The 24,261-nt window shown below is 40.5% G+C and overlaps 1 protein-coding gene across 1 annotated transcript; it reads left to right on the top strand.

Moving 5' to 3' along the window:
- Positions 1 to 18,970: 18,970 nt before the first annotated feature.
- On the top strand, positions 18,971 to 22,917 carry LOC147437989 (pentatricopeptide repeat-containing protein At3g02330, mitochondrial-like). The gene is made up of 2 exons (XM_086487377.1): positions 18,971 to 21,702; positions 21,793 to 22,917. The coding sequence occupies exon 1, from the start codon at positions 19,287 to 19,289 to the stop codon at positions 21,186 to 21,188; it is 1,902 nt and encodes a 633-aa protein (XP_086343503.1). The 5' UTR covers positions 18,971 to 19,286; the 3' UTR covers positions 21,189 to 21,702; positions 21,793 to 22,917.
- Positions 22,918 to 24,261: the final 1,344 nt, after the last annotated feature.

The following is a 24,261-nucleotide window of genomic DNA, read 5'->3' as shown; positions in this document are numbered from 1 at the left end:
GTATATACGAAAAAGATCTTTTAGTTGTTCTACATGTCCTAGACACATGGAATCACTATATATTGGGGAATCCATTTATTTTGCAAACAGACCACCAAAGTCTCAAGTACTTCATGACGCAAACCAAGCTTTCCAACAAACAAATGAGGTGGGAAAATTTTCTTTCGCAATTTTATTTTCATATTGCTCACGTTACTGGTAAGCACAATCAAGTGGCCGATGCACTTTCATGACGACCAAGAGTTAATGTGGTGTCTATAGAAACTCACAAGAATCTATGATACATGAGTATGTTAGTGACCCCAACTTTAGAGACATAATGTCAGCCCTCGCACTGGGGATGAAAGAAGAACCATTCACCTTGCAGGATGGTTATCTTCTCCATGGCAATAGGCTTTGTGCTACCCATTCCCTTCGTGAGAAAGTTATGTATGAATCCCATGCTCCTCCCTATATGGGCATAGAGGCATTCAACCTACTCGTTGAGGAGTAGATTCATACTTCTATTTGCCTACCATGAAAGTGGACATACAAGAGTATGTTTCAAAATGTGTGGTATGCCAAAATACTAAGTATCATAGAGGGAAGCAACCTGGATTAGTGCAACCATTGCCAATCCCTGATTCACCATGGGAGAGAATATTCATGGATTTTATCTTTGAATTACCCCAGTCTATCCATGGGAATACGGGAATATGGACAATAGTCAACAGGTTTAGCAAGCAAGCACACTTTATTCTTGTAAAAAAGACTATTAAGGCACACCAAATGAAAACTCTCTTCATATCTTAAATATTCAATCACCATGGATTACCAACATCCATCGCGTCAAATAGAGATCCTAGAATGACAAGTAATTTTTGGAAAGGTCTCTTTGAAAATCTAGGTACAAGATTGAATTTCTCTTCAGCCTATCACCCATAAACGGATGGCCAAAGTGAGATAGCTAATCTTACGATACTTGATCTACTAAAGACTTATGTTACGGAAGTAGATCACCAACGCTCACAATGGGAGAAGTACTTACCCCTTGCAAAGTATGCATACAATATTATTGTCCATACTTATATGGGAAAAGCACCTTTAAAAATCATAGAGGGAAGACCTAAGAGTCCCTTGCTACTTAAATTACATGGGAAGATCCTGACCTACAAGAATATTTTCAAAAGATTAGGGAGGCTATATCCATCTCTCAACAAAGGCAAAAGGTTGATGTTGATAAGCACAGAAGGGCCTTAACATTCAAAGAAAAATATTGGATCTTACTTAAGTTTCCCAAGGCTCGATTGAGGCAAACGAAGGGCAAAAATCCTACAAGCCATCAAAAGTGTTATGCTAAACTAGAAAAAAGATACTATGGTCCTTTTCAAATCTTGAAGCCAATCAATGAGATGGATTATCAACTCAAGCTGCCCAACCATTGGCTCATACACAATGATTTTCATGTGAACCTACTTAAGCCCTACAAAGGAGAGCCACCAAGTGAACCAATTATTGAAGACCCTCCAGAAATCAAAGACCAAGAAGAGGTGCTACAACCCGAAGCTATCCTTCGGCATGAAGACAAGGTACTACGACATGGTAAGATTATCCGCCGGTATCTTGTTAAGTTCAAAAATAGTCCTTTTGAAGATGCTAAATGGATGCAAGGAATACAGCTTAAGAATAGTATGAACCTTGTCAATGCTTACAATGATACATTAGAGTAAGCAAATGTACATGTTTCTTTTAAATGACCAATGTTTTTGTTTTATGAGACTAATTCTCTTTTTATTGTACACAAATTTAAATAGTATGCATGCTTATAGTCATGTTTGTGATGACGACGTCTCTCAAACACCAAGTAGAATTTGTCACTCTACTTTGGGAGAACGAAATGGACTATAGAGCAGACATGCTTGCGGCAGCTACATCTCCCAAGCACCAAATGGATTAGTCATCCATCTTGGAATGATGTCATAGGGTAAAGAGGGATCCTCTACCCGCTAACAAACATCGACTAATAACTAAGGCTTTATCTCCTCTACCTCATAGTCGAGGACAACTATAATTTGAAGAGAGAGGTAATGTCATAAAATCTAATATCTAACCAACCCAAATGATTTTCTAATATTAAACTGATCATTGAATGTGGGAGAATAAATGGGAACAAGGATTAGAATATAGACATGTGCTTATGGATCTGTCTCAACACGGGGCCAAGGTTAAAGGGGTCCAAATGAGAGATGGTCTCTCATTAAAGACCTCCAAAGGTTAGTGTTAAAAATTCCTTTGACCTTAGGCAAGCTAGGGTTGTGCTTTAAGTGGGAACCTAGCCCAATCTTGAGTTGTCGTGCTTGCTGAGTAAGGTGCTTGAGGTGCTTGTCCTGCTTGATGACTAAGGTGCTTGAGATGTTTGTCGTGCTTGAGGTGTTAGGGCTGAGCTTGATGTGGGAACCTTCTCCAAGCTTGATAGAGTTGAGCTTGAAGTGAGAAACTTCCCCAACCTTGAAGGGTTCAAGGTGTTCCCAAAAGTCAACATGATCCCTACTCAAGGGGGGTGAGCCCTCATTGTAAGAGCTAGAGAGAGAACATACACACCCTCACACAAGTCAAGCATTGTCTAAAGAAGTAACTAGGACACTTGTCAAGTTCCTCTTCATGTTGCCCTCATGGTGTGCCTAAAGCCTATTGGTTGGCCTCTCAAGGGTTCCAATGATAATTTAGCCAATTTATTTAATTGGTTATGCATTTATCGAGTCCTCTCTCTCTCAAAGGGGAAAGTGGCACACTTGTACCAAGGCTAGCATGGTTTCTTGATATGCACCCTGCATGTGACTGGCTAGGCTTGTAGGGGTCCAATAATCTTCTAGCATGAGCTACAAGGGGGGGTCGACCAAGGAAGCTAGGGGCTAGATTGGGGGGTATACTCTCCCCCACACACACACCCTCATTGTGTGAAGTGCAAAGTGCAAGAACTCCATCTCCTTCTCCAAGCTTGTTGAGAAGTTGAGAGCCTACACCAACACTCTTGTCTATGGAATGCAAATCCAACCAAGAGCCATGCTTCAATGCTTAAGCTTGCCATCTTCTTCATCTTCGTTACTATTCTATTATGCTATGCTAAGCAAGAAGAGTGATGATAAGTGAGGAACTATTTCTTTCTTCTATGAATGCTTCTTCTTCCTCTTCCATACCCTCATTCCTCGCTAGTTCTCTCCACCTTTGAAGGTGTTTGAGGCCTTGGGACTGAGGCCGAGGATGGTTAATTGTTGGGGGTCCCATCGTTGCAATAGCTCCAATGACCAACAAAATTATCAATCCGGAGGGATGAGCTACCCGGCTAGGGCATGAAAACACTCACACGATTAGTGAGCTAATGACGAGCAATCTCCACATCCACTTCTCTTCACCTCCAATCAACCCACTATGATTGCAAGACGCACACAACACTAATCCTATCATGCAACACACTAATCACAAGCGCACACACATAGATCTATCGAGCAACACACTCCAATCAAACCTACATGCACACACAAGCAAAAGAGGGCAATCACACAAGATTAGAGAGGGATTAATCACTAATTAGTTAAGATCTAGCTAATATAAGCATCATAGGCAATCATAAGGAGCATGAGAGAGGCATAGTGAAAGAGATGAATCATTGATTAGTGTTAATCAAGTATCATGAGCAAAGGGAAGCTCAAGGACTCCATAGCCACACACTTCAAGAGCTCTCACCAAAGAGTGCTCTCAACAAATAAGCTTGAGAACCCTAATTTCTTTTACACACTACCTTATATACCTAGGGTAAAAATATGCAATGTCCCGATGCCCAAGGCCTTTAGGGCTCCACCATTTACTGAATTTGCAACTTAGACACACTAACTGACCTGTTCTTTACAACTTGGAACTCCCATTGAGCCCGTAACACCTTAAAATATTACAATGGCTTGAAATAAGTCGAGGATTTCCAATACATGACCATTTTGGGAACATGTGGAAAATGTGTAATTCCAATCTGTATTGCTTCTTCATGTTGATCTTCAATGTGCATACGTACATCTTTGATCTTTAGTAGCTTCTATTAACTGACATTGACTCAATTAAGATTCCCCCCTTTCGATTTTAGTGCCCGTCCTCGAGCACTGACCTATCTCAGCACAGGACCAAAGGGAGAGAAGGCTACATCTCGTGAAGGGTCCAAAAGGGAGATGGTCTACCAAAAGTGTCCTTGGAGGCTATGGAAGATTTTTTATTGGTTTTTGATGGGCTGATTGTCTTCATTTGTCGTTGAATGTGTTAATGAAGTTCACTTTTTTGCAGCATCTTCATTGGTCCGAATTTGTCTGATGTGAGAGATGATGTTGCATTTGTCCGTTGTAATAGCATAATGATGAGACTTTTGCTTATTAATGAAAAGTATGTACAAGGGAAGTAGAATGATGAGGTTCTAAATTAGGGTCTAATACCTGGATGACCAAAGGGAAAAAACCTTGTGGGAAAAAAGTACCTTTGGGATACGTGCATTATTGGAGTACTTATTAGCATGGGAAATATTAATAAAGTACTCCAGGGATTATTTGCTGATAGATATGGAATTAAAAAGGTAGCAAATGGGAAAGGGTAGCATGATGGAACATTGGTTTGCATGTAGTCCTTTCAAGGTGCATAGGTGGAAGCAAAAAAGAGTGTCTAAAGCATATGTCCAATGATGGGACATCCTATTTATGCATACACGGAAATGCATGGGAAACAATATGCTGTGCACGAAAGGTTTTGAGGGGTTCTTTATAAAGATGGTGTAGCTATAAAAGCATATGACTTGGCTTTGCAAGCTTGCACCCCTTTAAGAATGGTTTTCGTTGACGAGGATATGTGCTCTCATCTTATTGTGCATTGTGCAAGAGTGTTGGACTCTACGACACTCCACCAATTGTAAGTTAATAGACTTCGACTCTTATGCTCATCTCATCCAGCATGAGCAACATGGCTTTAGATATGCTCAACTCTTCCAGCTTGAGCATAAGCCTAATAACTATGACTCTTAGCATAGAGTTTAATATGACTTGAAGCTTTGGGACTAATGCTTTGCTCATTTTATGGATTAGTAGCATGACTCTGACTATGCCAAAGAGTGTTTTTTGCACCCTGGCGACTTGATTTTTTACATTCTTGTGCTTACTACAAACATTTCTTCAAGTAAAAGTAAGCTTGAATCCTCAAAAAGAGGATTAGTGAAGGACCAAGTTGGCATCGAAGGTTTCTTTTGCCATATGTGTTTTATCTTCTTTGAATCTGCATTCAAGTTGGTTGGGTTGTCCTTCTTTGACTGTTAAGACTCCATTATCTGTTTGATTCTCCAATTAGGCATGTTGATAGGAGTCTTTGATCTTGTTGTAGGCCTCTATTGACTGTCGACATCTGGCTTTTGACTCGGTTTATTGCAAGACTTAGGAATCCAAATCTCTTGATGACCTTTGTATCTGCTTTGTGGAATTTGCTTAGCTCTAGGTCTTGTTGAGTTCTTGATATCTTCATGCAGGTTTGGTGTAGTTGCACTTGGCTTGTGGTTGACTGGTAGCCAAATCTTTGTATAGCTCGTGTAGAATCCTTGTCTAAGAGGAATATTCTTTGAGATTTGTCTCTATTCTGTCTCCTCTTGAGAGTTATGGTAGACTTTAGCATCTTTCAATGCTGTTCTGTTGTATACATGCTTCTTAGGTATCCTAGGATATTGTCGAGGTTGATACCTTGTGGGACTTGTTTCTTGGGAGGGACTTGAAGTTACTTCATATGACCTAACCTACGATTTTGGTATCCATATCTGTCTGTGACCTTGATAGTACTCTTGTTCTTTTAAGCTCCATTGTGATGCTATCCATCCCATGTGTTTGTATTTCTGTGTTGATTTCTTGTGTTTAATCCAAACTGGATCGTTGACTTTAACTAAATTGCTCGGAACAAATACTTGCTTGACTTTCCTTTGCTTTCTTGAGTACTTTGGCTGAAATATCTTTGCTTTTCTAGGTGTCTCCTTAGAGGTTTTTGTTGGTTCAGCAATTGACTTGAAATTTTGAAAGCCTGACTTGCTTGTAGAAGCTGATCCATGAGGGTTCTTTGATGTAGAGGCATACGTTGTCACGCCTTTTGTGCTAATCGGTGGAAGGTCCACTTTAGCTTTACCTTTGTCTTCGATCCTTGTGACTTCTGCAACTCTGAATCTGGCATTAACGTACCTATAACTGTTGCTTACTACTTCTTAGAAAAGAGAGTAATAGCATTCTATCTTCTTTGTAGGCCTTGTGTTGGTCTAACCACTGATGTCCAAGGATGACATATGCAAGCATTTCCTTTGAAGGCTTCACCTGAAACTTTACCTGCTCTTCATGATTTTGGATGCTAAGGGTAGCAACCATTTCTTTTTTACTTGTATGCATATCCATGATTTCCTTGTTACCTGGCTTGCTCTAAGTAATCTCGAGAATTCTCTGAATGTTGTCTGCAACCATATTGCACTTTGCTTCTTTATCCAGTAGAGCATTGCAACTAACACTTGCTCCATTTACACTACTGAGGACTATTGCTATTCTTGTTGTTGTTTCTATTGAAGATCTCTGTCTTGCTTTTGTCATGGTCTCATCTTGATCTAACTGTGTCTCTATGGAGGGTAGCTTGAGACTCCGTTTTCCAATCTAACATTCATCAGTTGATTCAGCTGGAAATGTCTGAATCTTTGGACTTCCTATAGATTCTTGGTTGTCTGTGACCCTGTTCTTCTTAACTTTTGGCTTTGGTGGCATTCTCTACTCAATAGCTTTCGTGGTTTCTCTTTGCTCTGCTTGATCTGCACTTGCTATTGCTTGATTTGCTTTAAGCTCTTCTGAAGTTTTGTTTGATGGAGATGAATCATCTTCAATAAGATCTTCCATTTGAATTGTGCTTGAGGACTTTGTGTTGTCATCCATGGGTGACCAGTCTTGGTCTTCATTCTTGGTTGTCTCAAAAGACTGCATCCTGTTTACATTATGTATCTCTAACATCTTATGGGCCATTGGCATTCCCATGATGATGTCATCTGGCATATCCTTTGTTGTGATCACATGGAATTGAGCTATGATGATCTGTGGACCTATTTCAGTGGTAGTGGAGATGATTCCCCAGCATTCTACTCGTTTGTTTCTTGATATGCTCACAAATTCAGGAGCATCTTTCAGTTGTGGTTGGCCACATCTTTTTCAAGTGCAAAAAGACATGAAGTTCTTGTCTAACTGAAAATCTAGCTTTACTTCTCTTAATAGCTTTTCTTCATTTTCACCAACAATGTTGCACTTCATCGTATCAGGATTCGTGTCTGAATTGACTGCTTTTGTTGTGGCAGCATCCTTTGGTTGAGCTTTATCTGCATTCTCTTTGCTTTGATCACCTGCTTCAATTGATGTTAATTCCATGTAATATTGCACTTTTTTGCAATTGTTGAGCATTGTCCGCCTGCATCTAAGTAACTCTTGATCTTAATATATCCATTGTACTTTCTGGCAGAATCTATCTCTTCGGAGGAGATTTTGGTGGTGACCTTTGTGTAGCCTTCTGAACTTTAGCTTTCATTGACTTGTCTTTTCTATCACCTGTTTTGGCAGCTTAAGGCTTTGCATCATCTTTAGATAGTCTTTGACTTCAGTCGACGGGCCATCTGTATCGGTTTGTACAAGGTCATGAACTTGTTGATATTCGTTACCATGTGCATATTCATATGCATATGTGGGGTTGGTCACATGTAATTGTTTGAACACTATGGGATTTGTCAACTTTGGACTTTGACTTATGGAGATCAACTGAACTTCTATCCTTGATGACCTTCATAGAAGCATTTGTCTGCAGATTTTGAGGGAACCTGGGTCAATTGGAAACTTCCAACAACCATATGATCTTTCAATGGTTTCTGCCTTGAAGGGGTATGTTAACTAGAAGCTCTAGGGCTTCTAACTGATGTAGCATTTCTTGGTACATAAGCTAATTTGATGGATTTACAGCTCCCCCCTTCCTAGGGTGATCACTATAGCTTGCTTCATTGTAAGAGTTCAAAATTGTTTGGTTCTAGTTTAGTCTCACCTTTTGGGACTGTGAAGGTATACTTTGGGTAGCATTGTTGACATTTGGCATCTGTAAACCTTCTGCATAGTTTCCTATGTATCTACTTGAAATATGACAAATTATTCCCCAAGTCAAGTTGTAGATAGCATTATCTTTTCCCTGATATTGTCTATCCCATGGGTCTCCTATGATATGAGCTTCTGTGGTTTTAGGACCCAAGGCATCATAGATGCTAGACTCTCGTCTATATCTACGACTGTTTTGGTCAAAGTATATGCTCGTTTGATCACAACATCAAAGCTGGATTTCTGATGGAGGAGAGTTTGGCTCTGAACAGGTTTCTGGGTTTAGTTGGGTAATATCTTTCAGCTCTAGAGAGGATGGGCTATAATAGATTCTTTCCTCTGAAATGAACCATCCTTTTTGATCTGTCACTGGACGCACTTCTATGAGCTGGTGAGGGCGAGCTTTTTGAAATGGGGCCTCTAAACCCAAACCAATGGGCCTACCCTCACAAAATGTTCGTAAAGAGGTACGCACACCACTTGGGGCACCACCTTCTTTTGGGAGTGGAGAAGGAAACCAATCAAAATAACATTTGCACTCACCCACTCAAGAAACACACTTTGAGAACCCTTACTCTATGTACACTTTGGACACTTGACACCAGCAACGATTATGCAACCCAATGTCGTGCATCAAATGTAAATATGTAATTTGTGGAATAGCATTCACCTTCTCCCCATAAGAATACCCATGATACATCCAAACTCCTCCTCTCTCAAGCACTCATCAAAAAATCATGCGCACAAGACTTGCCTCTCAAACACACAAGAGAATCACCTACATTGAACTAACACACTTTGCATAGAGAGCTCATCTCCATCTATGCAATGCCGTGACAAATAAAATCACCATGAGAGGTAGCAACATGCATATGTAATGAAGCAAAAGAGAGTTGGAGTGAAAATTTTCTCTAGACTAATTGAATAAGTGTGGAGAAACAAACCAATGGTAAATTGAGAGTATAACACTTACTTGATTTCTCGCACACCTTTTAAGGGGTAGACAGACGCTGGCTAACCATCACTAATTGCGACACTTGATTGTTTGAAGATGATTTAATGATCATTAACATAACCATGAGAGAGATAATGATGTATTTACAAGTTATTGAGGTGCTACAATGATTTATTGGGTTGATGGAGTAAGAGATTGTAGAATAGAAAGAGTGGAGGATAGAGTTGCACTTCCTCCAAAGAGGAGGGTTAGGAGGGAGGATGTGAAAGAGGGAGAGTTGGGGGTTTCTCTACTATTGATCAAGAACAACATGAAGTTAAAAATATAGGTGTGTGTCCTTGAGTCTCTCCAAGGGGGGCTATTTCTAGTTTTGTAGGAGTGGGATTATGCTATACTTAATTAGGGTGAGTGATTAGCCCTAATTAAGTGTCCTTTGACCACTCATTTAATATTGGACATAAAAGGGACTATTTATTCACCAAAAATATCATTTTAGACCGTGAAGGCTCCATAGGGGTGCATAATGTAGGTGGGGCCCACCATGAGGCCCTACGGGTGGCTCCTGCGGGGTATCTCAACTTGTCTGTCTTGGCATTTAGAAAGCATCTTTAGGTTGGTCCCATCACATGCAAGTGACCTTGAACACTCATTGCTCTTCTAGAAGATGAGTAGGGGAAAAATAAGATCTCACCCTCTTGATTTACTTGATTTACAGTTCCCTTTTTCTGTGAATCTGACAGATTTACATTATTTTGACCATAACATTTTACCTGTAGCTCGGAATGACATGCTTCAAAAGGCAAATTTGACCTTCTCAACATGTTTGATATGAATTTGGATTGTTCTTCATGCCCATGCACCAAGGAATTCGGTTTGGAAGGTCCACACTAGGCTAGGGAACCTTTTGCTTCCAAGTCTTCTTGTATGGGCCCTTTGCTTGTATGCATCCAAGGGGAATCATGCTTTTTCAAAAGGGTATGATGCTTAAACAAATAGAGGAGGGCCCAATATTATTTGCTTGTGAAAAGAATATACAATTTGAGTCTTTTTGAAAGGAGAAAAACTATATGTATATTCTTAAGAGATATTGGGCCACCTATGTAGGGGGCATAGAAGACTTGTAGAGATGGACCATAATCTTTGAAAAGACAAGTGGAGAGTTGATTTTCCATGGTAATTTATCTATATGGGATGGAAGATGAATATATTGTTTTTCTACTACTAATTCACAAGAGGTAAGAAAGTTTGGGGGTAGATAGTTGGTTATTGTATGCTTAATTTTATTTACAAAGCAAAAAAGAAAAGGGTGGTAATATAAATATATGACTAAGGTGAAATTTTTGGGAAGAGTACAATGTATGTGTCACCACAAAGGTTAAACGAAGAGGGGGAATTTACTCTAGATAACTTAATAGCGTAGAAAAATATATACACATATGAGGAAGAGGACGTTGAGTAAGCTAAAAAATGTTGCAAAAAGATGGTTACCATTTTATGCCATTCATATTAGCCCTCCCCCAAGCCTAGAGATATTCATATCTTTAGGAGGACGGTGTTGTTTCTTTCTCTTTTTTTTCTTTTCCTTTTTTCTTTTTTTATAATAGGAGGAGCGACATGCACTCTTTTACTCCATTAGACCTGCTTTTCATTACCTCAATCCCATAAATCAAAGATGGGAGGGTTGCCTTGGATATGTTCAGATTCCAAGGCTGGTTCTTCTTTGCACATCAAAGCTTTAAAAATAGGTGGAGCATTTGCCAAGCCGAAGGGAGCCATGCCAATTTTGAGCTTAGACGATGTAGGTAGATGACTTCCTATCAACGGATTGATACGTTGAAAGTAGGGCTTTAATCTCCATCCATTGACTCTGGTCTTGTGGAGTTTTCCTGATAAATCTGCTAATCTATAACTGCCATTCCCAAACTTTGTTTTTATCATGAAAGGTCCCTCCCATCTTTGCAAAAACTTTTTGTCAAGTCGAGTATCAAGTCGGTTATCATAGCGAAGAACCAACATACCTTCCTTCAATCCTTTCCCCTTGAGCTTCTTGTTGATTTTGTCCCTTTGGCTTGTCGCTTTGGTGATGTAGTGATCAATGGACCCTTCTCTATCTAGCTCAAGTCGTTGGAGATCTAAGATCCTTTCATGTAGAACCTCTTTTGGTTTTTTTGCCACTCTTGCAAGAACGCGCAAGGTTGAGAGCTCTACCTCAATGGGGAGAAGTGCCTCCCGTCCATAACCTAGATGAAAAGGGGTGAATTGGGTAGATACCTTGAAAGATGTCCTATACGCCCAAAGAGCAGCCGTCAAATGGCGATCCCAATCATTAGGCCGGTCCACAACCTGCTTAGAAATGATCTTACATATCATTCCATTCAATTTTTCCACCAATCCATTGCATTGAGGATAGTAGGGTGTGGAATGCAGGTGTTTCACTTTTAACCTCCTCAAGAGATCATTCAGAAGGTCAGCCCTAAAACCCGGGCCTCGATCTGATAAGATTTCTAGGGGTGTTCCAAACCTACTACAAATATGATCAAAAATAAACTTTGATACCTCTTCAACTGTGATTCGGGTTGTGCTTGTTGCTTCCGCCTATCGTGTCATGTAGTCAACACCCATGATGATGAAAACCTTCCCTGTAGAAGTACGAGGTAGGGGACCTATTGCATCCACACTCCACTTTTCAAAAGGGCCATAAAATATTATTGGGACTCGAGGCTCATATGTTAGTCGTCTATCCCTAGCAATTTGGCATTGCTTACATGCCTTACACCAATGTTGGACATCACGATGTAAGCTCAGCCAAATAAACCCTGCTTGTAAAATCTTCCTACTTGTAATATCTTGAGAAAAGTGACCACCATAGACATCATCATGACATGAAAGAAGAATTTTCTCTATCTCTTGCCCACCTGGTACTCTCCTCAAGACCAAATCTTTCCCTTTGTGATATAAATCGTCCCCAATCAACTGGTAAGGTGTGGCCTTCTTAACTAGTCTATGTCTTTTCACCTTGTCTAAGTGTTTGGGGCACTCACGTGCTTGCAGAAAGAAAATAATGTCTTTTAGCTCCTCTTGACCTTGATATTTGGGTTCATATAGTTTCACACCTCCTACCGCCATTTGAAGCTTTTCATTTGCGAGTAAGTCTCCTTCCTTGTTATGAGTTCTCACAATGTGTTGTACCTGTGTTGCTTTAAAACCCTTCATCAAAGCTCTTACACTACTAAGCCACTCTAATTTTCTTTGTACCTTGCTTGGTAGTTGATGTATCCCTGTTGTCAGGATTTCTTGGAAAATCTTCATAAAAATGTCCACCTTTTCGTCTACAATCTAAGCAATACTCCATGACTGGTGGTATTTCATTTGGTCCTGTCACGTCAAGCTTTGAGCTGAGAAGTTTATGCTTCTATGCTTGCCAAGTTGTCAGCATCTTCTTTCAGAACACTAAGCATCAAGCTGTAGACTGCTCCATCTTGGCCTTTGTACCGTTTTGACTCGGTTCTCCAATTAGATTGGCTTCTAGTGGTTGATTTGTTGGATTTTCAATTTCTGGTTCTCAACTATAGATCTGACCACTGTAATCCATGTACAATGACCCTGATTGCATATGCACCAAGTGTATGTTTTGCTAGCTTGTGCAGATTTCTAGATAAACCCATGGGGTTGATTTTTTGCACTTCTATCTACACCATCTTTGAGTTTGCAATACCTACCTCCACTGAAGTCTATGAACATCTAGGAGTTCTCTGAATCTTTCTTTACTCTGATCAATAGGATCTTGGCTCCTGTGATGCTTTTACTGCTCATAAGATACCTATGACCTTTTGAATTTGTGTACAAAAATGTATCCCCATTGTAGCCATATAGCTATAAAATCTGCTATGTTGCATTTGTGCATGTGTTGCCACTGCTACTGGCTTGCTCTGTTGTACTTGAACTTTCGGCTCGATTTGAGTCCATGTTGGCTTGTTCTGTAAAAACTGTCTCCTAACAGATTTTGGTATCGATTAGCAGAATTTTTGCTGCTCGTACTAGCTTAATCTGCATTCACATGTGAGTTGTCCCTGTTCATCCAATTAGAAGCTAATTTGCAATGCAATTGCTTGCACTAGCCAATTTTTAGCATGCAAAATTTGAAAATTTGTCTACCGCTCAATTGCTTCGAGGTGATTTTTTTTTTCTAGCTTTCTTCGGCTGATCTCTGGTTCACTTTGCACGGTTTGCTCGATTTACGACTCTTCTTGCTTTTGTGCGGTTTGTTCAGTGTGCGATACACTACTTCCCGGTTTCCTCGGCGTTGTTATTTTTCTCGACGTTGTTTTTTGGTTTTCAGACTCGTTCTGACACTTTTTGCAACTTTCTTTTTATTTTTTCTAATTATTTGTGAACTTTTGAATTTTCTTTTTTTTAGTATTATTATAATTTTTAATGATTTTTTTTGGAATTTGGATTTTTTACAACTTTTTTGAGAATTTTAGAAAATTTTTGGGATTTTTTTGAAGGTTTTAAGAAATTTTTGATTTGTTAGAATTATTTCAATCAATTTGCAATTTTTAATTCATTTTTTGTGACTTTTTATAGATTTCTTTATAATTTTTATAATTTATTTGCGAGTGTTTTTTATTTTTTTGTGAAATCTTTTTGTTTTTTATGAGTTTTCTTTTTTTTATGAGGTTTTTCTGTTTTTATGATTTTTGAAACTTCTTTTTTTTATATTTTTGTGAGTTTTTATTTTTTTCTTTTTTATAAATTTTTTAATTGATTTTTTTATTTTTAAAATTATTTTTATGGGTTTTTAATGTTTTTTGTGATTTTTTTTGTAATTTTTAAAAGCCCCACTTTTCTTTGATTTTTTAAATGGCTTTTTTTAATTTTTTATTTGAATTTATATTTTTATTGTTTTATTTTTGTTTATATATATATATATATATTTTTTTTTAATTAAAAAAACCTAAGGCTTACCTTGCTAACGCGGACTTCGTTGACTTTCGATCGTCGAGTTCTAACAACATTGGCGTGTAGGGAGATTTGGAGGCGCTAATTGCGGGAGCTGATGCGCACAGGAGGGTGTGTATGTGTGTGTCCGCGTGGGTTCTTGATTGCAACCAGCGAGGGAGAGAGAGAGAGAGTACGGCAGGCGGGCAGCGTCAAGTGGCAGTGCGCGCTATTGGGGTGTGTGTGTGTGTATGTACAGGTGCGTTGACAGCGGCCGCCAAAAGAAGACGAAGAGTATTGTAACGTCTTAGGAAACTATCCCGCGAGACATTAAAGTCATATCCGACAAGGAGAGTTGAGAAGGGGGGAGAGAGAGGTAGAGAGCATTGTTAGAAAAAAACCGGGGTCTAGTGTATTTTAACCAGCTGAAATTATAAAATCTCAGTTAAATTTTGAGCTTGCCTTTGAGAAAACTGGCAAATGTACACAAGTTTTAGTGTAATTACCGGCAAAAGCTTCAAATTTTGACTTGAAAACCGGGAGAATTTCAAGTTTCCCCTTATTTTGTTCGGTTAGGAAAAATGTATTTTCTAGCCCTGGTAGAGAGAGAGGTAGAGAGCATTGTTAGAAAAAAACCGGGGTCTAGTGTATTTTAACTGGCTGAAATTATAAAATCTTGGTTAGATTTTGAGCTTGCCTTTAAGAAAACTGGCAAATGTACACAAGTTTTAGTGTAATTACCGGCAAAAGCTTCAAATTTTGACTTGAAAACTGGGTGAATTTCAAGTTTCCCCTTATTTTCTTCAGTTAGGAAAAATGTATGGGCAAAATAGTGCACACACCTAAAATTAAGCATACACACACTCAATTAGAATGCACACACACTTGATTTTAGTGCACACACACATTTGCAATTGACCATTCAAGCATGCAATTAACTCAATTAGGCACCCAATTAGCAACACACATTCACCAATCAGCAATTGAAACTTGTCAAATTCATATGCCACCAAATCTTAAATATTTCGGCATTACGACGGCATGAGTATGAACAATCGAAAATTTTTCAATCCAACATAGTATCAACATTGCATTGCATCAACATTACATTGCATCATGGTGGGATCTCTACACAATTCTACACATCTTTAGATTCTAGGGAGGTTGAGAATACCACCTTGATTACCTTTGCATTGGATCAATTGAATGGTCGAATGCTCGAATCCTTCATAGCAAATTAGTAAGTTAGCAAAAATTAGTGAAATTAGCAAGGGGTTAGTGTGAAATTAGAGTGTGTAAACACACGATTGGCAAGATACGGTGACACATTAGGGAATTATGAAGACATTGCTTCATGCACACACATCCAAAATCCACAAAAACATAAACACACAAGTGAAATTAGTGAGGGAACGCATTGCCACAATTACACTAGCGTCCGTCATCATCCTCAGCAACAGCGCCAAATGTTGGGGGTTCCATCGTTGCAATAGCTCCAATGACCAACAAAATTATCAATCTGGAGGGATGAGCTACCTGGCTAGGGCATGGAAACACTCACATGATTAGTGAGCTAATCATGGAAACACAAATGGTTAACTCTATGAGGTGAACTTCTCGGTCTATGGAGGAGCTAAGCCACAATGACGGGCAATCTTCACATCCACTTCTCTTCACCTCCAATCAACCCAATCACACACACTACGATTGCAAGACGCACACAACACTAATCCTATCATGCAACATACTAATCGCAAGCACACACACATAGATCTATCGAGCACCACACTCCAATCAAACCTACATGTACATACAAGCAAAAGAGGGCAATCACACAAGATTAGAGAGGGATTAACCACTAGTTAGTTAAGATCTAGCTAATCTAAGCATCATAGACAATCATAAGAAGCATGAGAAACGCATAGTGAAAGAGAATGAGTCATTGATTAGTGTAAATCAAGTCTCATGAGCAAGGAGAAGCTCAAGGAAGCCATAGCCACACACCTCAAGAGCTCTCACCAAAGAGTGTTCTCAATAAATGAGCTTGAGAACCCTAATTTCTTTTACACACTACTTTATATACCTAGGGTAAAAATATGCAATGTCCAGGCGTCCAAGGCCTTTAGGGCTCCACCATTTACTGAATCTGCAACCTATACACACTAACTGACCTGTTCTTTACAACTTGAAACTCCCATTGAGCCCGTAACACCTTAAAATATTACAATGGCTTAAAACAAAACGAAAATGTACAATATATGACCATTTTGGGAAAATGTGAAAAATGTGTTACTCGAATCTTTACTGCTTCTTCATGTTGACCTTCGATGTGCATCCATACGTCTTCGGTCTTTAGCAGCTTCTGTTAACTGATGTTGACTCAGTTAACATTAATGCTTTTACAAAGATTATGTTATGCTCCTGGTGCATGAAGTTTTCCATCTTCATTGCATCACCTAGGTCACAAGGAATACAAATATTGTAATGTACCAAGTCTCTCTTGAGGGGAGAATCTATAATACAAAAACTTATTGGAGGGGGGATTTGGCTCCACATAAATCTGGTCCTCAATTGTTGTTAAGTTCTCTAACTCTCTCTCTCTCTCTCTCTCTTGCAAAACTATTGTTCATGCCAAGTTAATTAAATGTATGGTTATGTTGCTACCGCTAATTAAGTTCACCCTTTATGTTCTCAAAGTAGTCTCACAAAAATATTCACTCTAATTCTCTTAATTCTGTTATTCTCAAAGTTCATAGGCTATTTTCGTTACAACTAACCCCACTAATACGAGGCTTCAGGGTATCCTCATACCTATAGAGATCCATGCGCATGCAAAGAGGAAGATGGTGCGGCCTGCGTGTCGCACAGACAAAGAGAGAGAGAGAGAGAGAGAGAGAGAGAGAGAGAGAGAGAGAGAGAGAGAGAAAGAGAGAGAGAGAGAGAGGGATCCATGCACCCGATCACATGTGTGAGAGGGAGAAAGACCAGATTAACGTAGTCAAAGCAAGAATTTGCTAAAGATTCTTACTAACGAACATTTTATATAATCATGCAAACATACTAGGTAACATCTTAAAGTAATACCATAGCTAATAACAAAGAGATTGTGCAGAGAAAAAACACCCACTTAGCATACCTTGAACCACCTTGCTATTTGATGTCAATAGTTACTTAAAAGAAGTGAATATATAGAGTGGAAAAAACCACCAACAACCTTGTTGTTGGACCGTAATAGCTAATGGGACGTGGTGGAGTTGTAGTCAATATAGGACAGTGGTCATCTTCGGAATGAAGCCTACCGCATGCATTCCATGGCATACAGCAAGCACACTTCAAGTCACGGATGGGCTCACTTATGTAGCCTAGAGCATGATGAAGGTAGCCAATAGGCTGTTAGGAAATATGACGTAGCTAAGTAGATAATTGAGTAGATTACTTAATGGAGAGAGATAATTTACACACACAAGAGATTATAGAGTAGAGAGAGAGAGAGAGAGAGAGAGAGAGAGAGAGAGAGAGAGAGAGAGAGAGTACACACGATATACGTGGTTCACCCAATGTGGGCTACGTTCACAGGAAAGCAGCCACTCAATGGCTTTAGTACTTCAAAACAAGAGGTTACAAAGGGATTATACCCTTTTGGAGCTCCTGCGTTGCTTCACTCTCACCACCTCACACCCACCTTGTTGCATCAACTTCACACGATGAAATGTGTGTAGAAATGGCCTCCTTTTATAGGCCAAAAGGGCTGCCCTCTCGTATGAGAGGCAGCCATGTGTAGCCGCCCTTGTGTAGATAAGTCAAAATCGGACCCTCCAATCCGCCCATGTGTGGCCGCCCTTGTGTAGACAAGTTCGCTTTTGAATTCGGCCACCGGCCACCGGCCATTGACTTCCAACCATCGGCCAACCGACCGGTCGTTTTTCGACCACTTTCCGGACGTCGTGCGACCATAATATTCCGGCAAAAAGGAATATTGTGGTGAAGCCAGTGTCGAGCTTAAGCTCGAGATTGGGCGTGAAAATTTTGGTTTCCGACGAGTGATTTTATTTTCCGACGAGTTATTTTTCTTGACGCACGATGGCTTCTCCTCATAATGGGGGCCTTACAAATGTGCGTTTTAAACATAGAAAATTACAAGGTGCAAATCAGGCTCCATACTTAACATAGGCTTGTGTGTGTGTGTGGAAGGGGCTAGAACATCTGGTTGATGCTAAAATTAGCACCCCATCGTCTCCCCATTGACGCAAATGGCTAGGGGAGGGTACACACTTTCCATTAGAAGTCGTTACATCATGACGCTGAAGTGGTGGGCAAAACTCCAGAAACTTGGTGGACCAATCTAGAATCTCCACCGGCCGGAGTTTAATTCTGCCAACAAGGGTCTTCTAAGGAGAGATCCTACTACTGCTTAAACCTTGGCTATCTGCTCAGCCGAGAAACTCGTATGCTGGATGATTGATAATGAGGGTCGTACCCAAAACTTGGACATAGGCTTCCAGGACGAAAAACTACAAGGCTCACAGAGCACCAAGGGGTGGAGATTGATTGGAGGGAGCCTCCAAGAGCATGACAAGGACTCTTGAAGATCTTCGTATTGCCCATAGCATTGGAAACAACCCCCCCCCCCCCCCCCCCCCCCCCCCCCCCCCTCCTCAATGGATTAAGAGATGAGTCCGTAGTAGCATTAACTTAAAACTCCAAATCATTAGTCACACAAGGGTTATATTGGTTTAAGAGTATCAAGCCCTTAAAAATCGGAATACTCTTAATACTTCCTTTTTTTCAAGTATTTGGAGCTTCTCTTCGTGACAAACCAATGAGAATTCAAGAAGAATGAAATACATTTCCTGGACTATATATCCTTTCCCAAAGTGAAGCATATCACAGCCTAATCAAAATGAGTAAAGATTCACCCGACCACAAAATTTCTTCCATTTTAACCTACCCTGCTCTAATAAGTTTCTTAAATCAATCAATCTCTCTCTCTCGCGCGCGCGCGCCGAGTCGAAACTCGAGACGCTACAGCGTCAATGTCTCATTGGCGATGTTGCTCTGCACTCATCATTCCGGACTCACTACAAAGTAATGTCTGGAAATTCAGCTCGATGAGTTTTCCTACTACGTAATTACCAGTCCGATCAGAAACTGGAGCTAGCAGCACCCACCACCATTTGTGAAGAGCTTTACCGCCTCCTCATGTGTCAGAGTATGCCACACTTTGGTATGCAGTCCCATGTTCTCAGCAAATGCAAAGCATGGCAGCTTCGATGCTGCATGAACAAGTGCAATGTGCATATGCCAAGCCAAGTCTCCGCAGCATTATCGCTGCCTTGAAATCATGCTCCAGCAATAGCAAACTCACTTTGCAGGATGGCAAACAGCTACATGCATGCATTGTCGAAGAGTTCTCAAGCTCCAATATCCTGGCTGCAAACAGTCTTATCGACATGTATGCAAAATGTAAAAGCCTGGATGATGCCTTTAATCTGTTCTTTCATCTCAAAGAAAGGGATCTTGTTAGCTGGAATGCAATCATTGGAGGTTCCACACTCAATGGAGAATGTGACAAGGCTTTACAGCTCTTTGAACAAATGCTTGTTGAGGACATAAGGCCAGATAGAGTGACAATTTTATGCACCTTGAAGGCATGTGCAACTAGCACTTTTTTGACGAAAGGTCTGCAAGTTCATGTTTATGTGTTAAGCAACAGCCGTTTGTGGGAGGATGTGAAGGTGAAAAACACCCTCATCGACATGTATTGTAAATGTGGAACGGTTGAACGTGCAAAGCATGTCTTTAACTCATCAACCATTATGAGTGTAGTCACATGGAATGCGATGATTTTAGGATACACACAACAAGGTGATAGTGGCAAGGCATTTGAGTTGTTCCAAGAAATGCAATCTTCAGGTGTGGATTCAAATGAGAATACTTGTGTAAGCATATTAAGGGCTTGTTGTACAAAGTCCACCTTGCCTGATGGGATGCTGGTTTACTTTTTTGTAATGGAAAAAGGAATGGATCGAGATGCCTGTATTGATAGTGCGCTTGTCAACATGTATAGCAAGTGTGGGGCTCTGGAGGATGCTCATGAGGTGTTTAGACAGGCAAGGGGTAAGGATGTCGTCATCTGGGCTGCACTAATAGGTGGGTATGCTGATAACGGTCGATACTTTGAGGCTTTGGATCTCTTTGAGAAAATGCTGCAGCATGGTGTAGAACCCAATTATGTCGCTTATCTCGGTATCATAAAGGTTTGCACTAACTTGGCATCATTGGACCATGGCAGAAGAATTCACAGCTACATAAAACATAGTCGACTCGAGGTTGTCACTACTCTTGGAAATGCTCTGATAGATATGTATCTCAAGTGTGGAGGTCTGCAGGATGCTCATGATGTTTTCAACAATTTGGTGCAGCGAGATGTGGTCAGTTGGAGTACATTCATTGCAGGGAATGTGGAGCTTGGGCTTTTTGAGGAGGGCTTTTTACTTTTCAAGCACATGCAGAAGGAAGGACATGAACCAAGCTGCATAACATTAGCTTACCTGTTCAAAGCTTGTTCCAGCATGAATGCACTAGCCGAAGGCAAGTTGGCACATGCTTTTAGTGTTGAACTCAGCGTAGAGTGCCTTGTGTTGACTAGGAACACCCTTGTGTTTATGTATGTTAATTGTAAAAGCTTTGAGGATGCATGTAGTGTGTTTCGGCATTCTTCAAAGGAAGATGTAGACACTTGGAATGCAATGATAGGAGGGTGTCTTGACTATAGGACGAGTCTTCAGTACTATACAAATATGCTGCAATCGGGCCTCAAACCAAATGAGATAACTTTTGTTGGGCTTCTTTCTGCATGCAGTCACACTGGCCTTGTGAATGAGGGCTTGGATCACTTCAGGTCAATGACTGCAAATTTTGGAATTCTAGCATCCTTTGAACATTATAACTGCATAATTGACCTCCTTGGAAGAGTGGGCCGAGTGGCTGAGGCTGGACTGTTGCGATCAACAATGCCATTTGAGGTCAATGCCATTGTCGAAACATCTCTGCTCAGCAATAGTAAAATGGCCGGCAATATAAATATATATGGTGGGAACTATCAGGGAGTAGATCCGCTCAAAGGGCTGACGAGTGGGGATCCACGCTAGTCCCACCTCACGCACCGTGCACTCCGGCAGTCCGCAACCGACACGCCTTGCGCCTCGGGCACCCGAGCCGGGGGCACAGTCATCACAGGAACCAATACCTTCAATTGCATCAGTTTAGATATTTGTTACCATACATATAGTTACTTTGACCCTACATAAAAGTGCTTGTTTGGTCAACTGAAAGGCCTCCCCCTTTGTTTTTTGACAAAAGGACTTATAGAGGATGGGTGATGGCTTCACTTACATTTTGAAGACAGTTTCTTCTCTCCAGTTGTATATTATGTTGCAAGATGTAACTTTGCAGAGAGCCCTCATGTTTCACTTGAATGGTTTGATTTGAGGGGTGGGTCCACATCAGGTCAAAGATGCAGTTGGCCATTGCTTCTCCCTGCTTTTCAGCCAGGGGTCGTGTACTCCTAAAATACAATCACCTCCAAATGCAGACTTCGGAGCCTATATCGTTTGAGCACATCTTTTTGGAGAAATTTGCACTCTTTTGCAACAGAACCACAAGGTATATATATGTGTGCGCACATACTTCCTAATTCTATTTGACACTGCTTCGTCTGATCCATAAGAAATGCATTGATGATGGCTGTTACAGGGGTATACTTCTCTTGTGCAGGAGGATCTTGCTCCCCCATCTCCTCCACTATCTGGTTAATCAAGTGTTGCAGGTGGTTTTATGTTCTTTTTGTCCATAATATGAACCTGTCTTTCAGATTTCGCTATGGTGATTAATGGTGTACTATTTAAGCCCCTATGCTGTGGCAGAAGCCTCATGTAACGCTAGTTTGTCTTTGCCAAAATTAACTTTAGAGAGATGCTTTTGGGGAGTAAAACAATGAGGCCCTTCTACTTGAGAATTAGCCCTGTTTAGATAGTCGTATGTGTGAGAGATGGTTAAGAATTGGTCGTCTTCGGTTATGAATTGTGGAAGAAATAATGAGTGCATTGGCAAAGTCCCAGATTGAGCAAGTTTCTTGCTTTTTCGCAGACATGATTAAGAGATGCTTCCTTGAATCTTGTTAATCCTCTAGTCTGATTGTCACTGAGAGGAGTTATAGTTTGGATTGCCCGTGAACAGGGAAAAATTGAGTCCACAACTGCATTTGCAAAATTCTGCCCACACGTCATACAAAGTGAGCTTATGTCGACCTGCAAACGCTCGCCAAAGCTCACAGAAATCGAAGAATGTGAGCAGGCATGTGCTTGAGCTGTAACCGGCCTGTGGGGCGGTAGGCGTTGGCTATCACCCGAACTTCTTTACTTTAGACACACACAGAGCACTCTGCAAAGGAACCTACGACGGGAATTAACACTTCAATACACACACGGCTCGGAAGCTAGAATGCCCCGAGCAAACGTCGACAATACCTTATGTCCACTGGAAACAAGTAGAATGACAATGTTTACTTGGTAAGCCTAACGTGAAGTAATGTGAATTTTTCCTCGCCCAATCCTGGAGTGAGCTGCGTGGACTCATCCAAGGCATGGATCACTGGAGGACTTTGTTTGAAGGTTAGCGCGCTGAGTTGCCATAAAAAATCTCATGGAAAGGCCTGAGTCACAAGCAAAAGGCTGCTTTTTGCAGCACTGAGAGCAAAGGGTCGCACAGGCCTCATATGCAGCACCCCCTTCTGCCAGGCATCTGCCTCGCTTGGTCGCGAGCAGGGGCTGTTGTCCCTTTGCATTGCGAGACCAGTTCAAGAATCGCCTCTTCGGTGAACCGCCTCCATGTTTGTGTAACAGCTTCAGGGGAAATGCTCTGCCAGCTTTGGTGACAATCTGCAGGCTTTGTACACCTCATTGCCACTCACTTTCTACAACAGGTACTTCAAAGGTTTGCAGGCAGGGAAAGGGCTGCTGTTTTCAGACCAGGTGCTCTTCTGGGATGCCTCGAGGTGAGCAACAGTGGGGTCACACAATGTCTTCTTGAGAAGTTTGCGGATGCCATGATAAATTGTCGTCAATAGGAGCAAAGCAATGGGCTCAGGGGAAATTGAGGAAGTACTCAAAGCTACATAGTTTGTGTGATAGTGAATTGGATGCATGTCTGTCTAGTCATACTTGTTCGGTTCTCATCATGCTTCTTGTGTATCTGATTATTATGCTTTGGTTGAGTCAAGTATGCGTGATGATGATGAACTTCGTACATTTGATGAAGCTTATTTTGGATGTGATGTATACCGGTTGGACATTAAAACCACTTTCTTGAATGGTGACTTGTATGAGGAAATGTATGTAATGCAACCTCATGGTTTTGCCAAGAAAGCACAAGAAAAGAAAGTGTGTAGATGTAATAAAACATTGTATGGTCTAAATCAATCTTCTCATGCTTGATATGAGAAATGGATAGTCATTTGACTACATGTGGATTTCAAAATAGTCCAATTGAGAGCACTTTGTATGCAAAATGTGTAGATGATGTATATCCTATTGCTATTGTATATGTGGATGATTTACTACTCACTAGTCTAAATGAGACACATATTACTCACTAGTGCAACAAAGGTATAGGATGAACCCAACCTTTGAAAAGCAAGTGAAGGATGAAGTGAAAAACTTATGAAGGTAGGTTTTATTTATTGTGTCTTTGCTGTCACCAATTGTGGCAGCTCCAAAGAAAAATTAAAAGACCAAGATATGCATGGTTTAAAGAAAGTTGAATGCTACAACTATAACATACCCTTTTTCTTTAAAAATCTATGACACTTTGATAGCAATGAAGTTCACGCCTTTTTGGATGGTTTTAGTGGCTATGAGCAGATCCTCATGGCACATGAGAACAAGATAAAAATGCTTTTATAAGAGAATGGGGAGTTTATGCAAACAATGCGATGACATTGAGCTGAAAAATGCATCCCCAACATTTCAAAATGGGTGCAAGAAGTATTTGAGCCATATCTGACATCTTTTTGAGAGTCTTCTTGGATGACTTGTACCTTTTGGAAAATGGAAGACCACCTAAGGCACCTCAAATTCTATTTTCAAAAGTGTAGATTGTCAAGCTAAGATCTAAATCCCTCAAATCATGCAGTTGGATTAAGCATGGGAATCCTTTTAGGGTTTA

This window comes from Adiantum capillus-veneris, chromosome 17, assembly GCF_014529385.1.
Source record: "Adiantum capillus-veneris isolate H3 chromosome 17, ASM1452938v2, whole genome shotgun sequence".
NCBI lineage: Eukaryota > Viridiplantae > Streptophyta > Polypodiopsida > Polypodiales > Pteridaceae > Adiantum > Adiantum capillus-veneris.
Note: the sequence above shows the minus strand (reverse complement) of the source record. Positions and strands in the feature narration are given on the sequence as shown.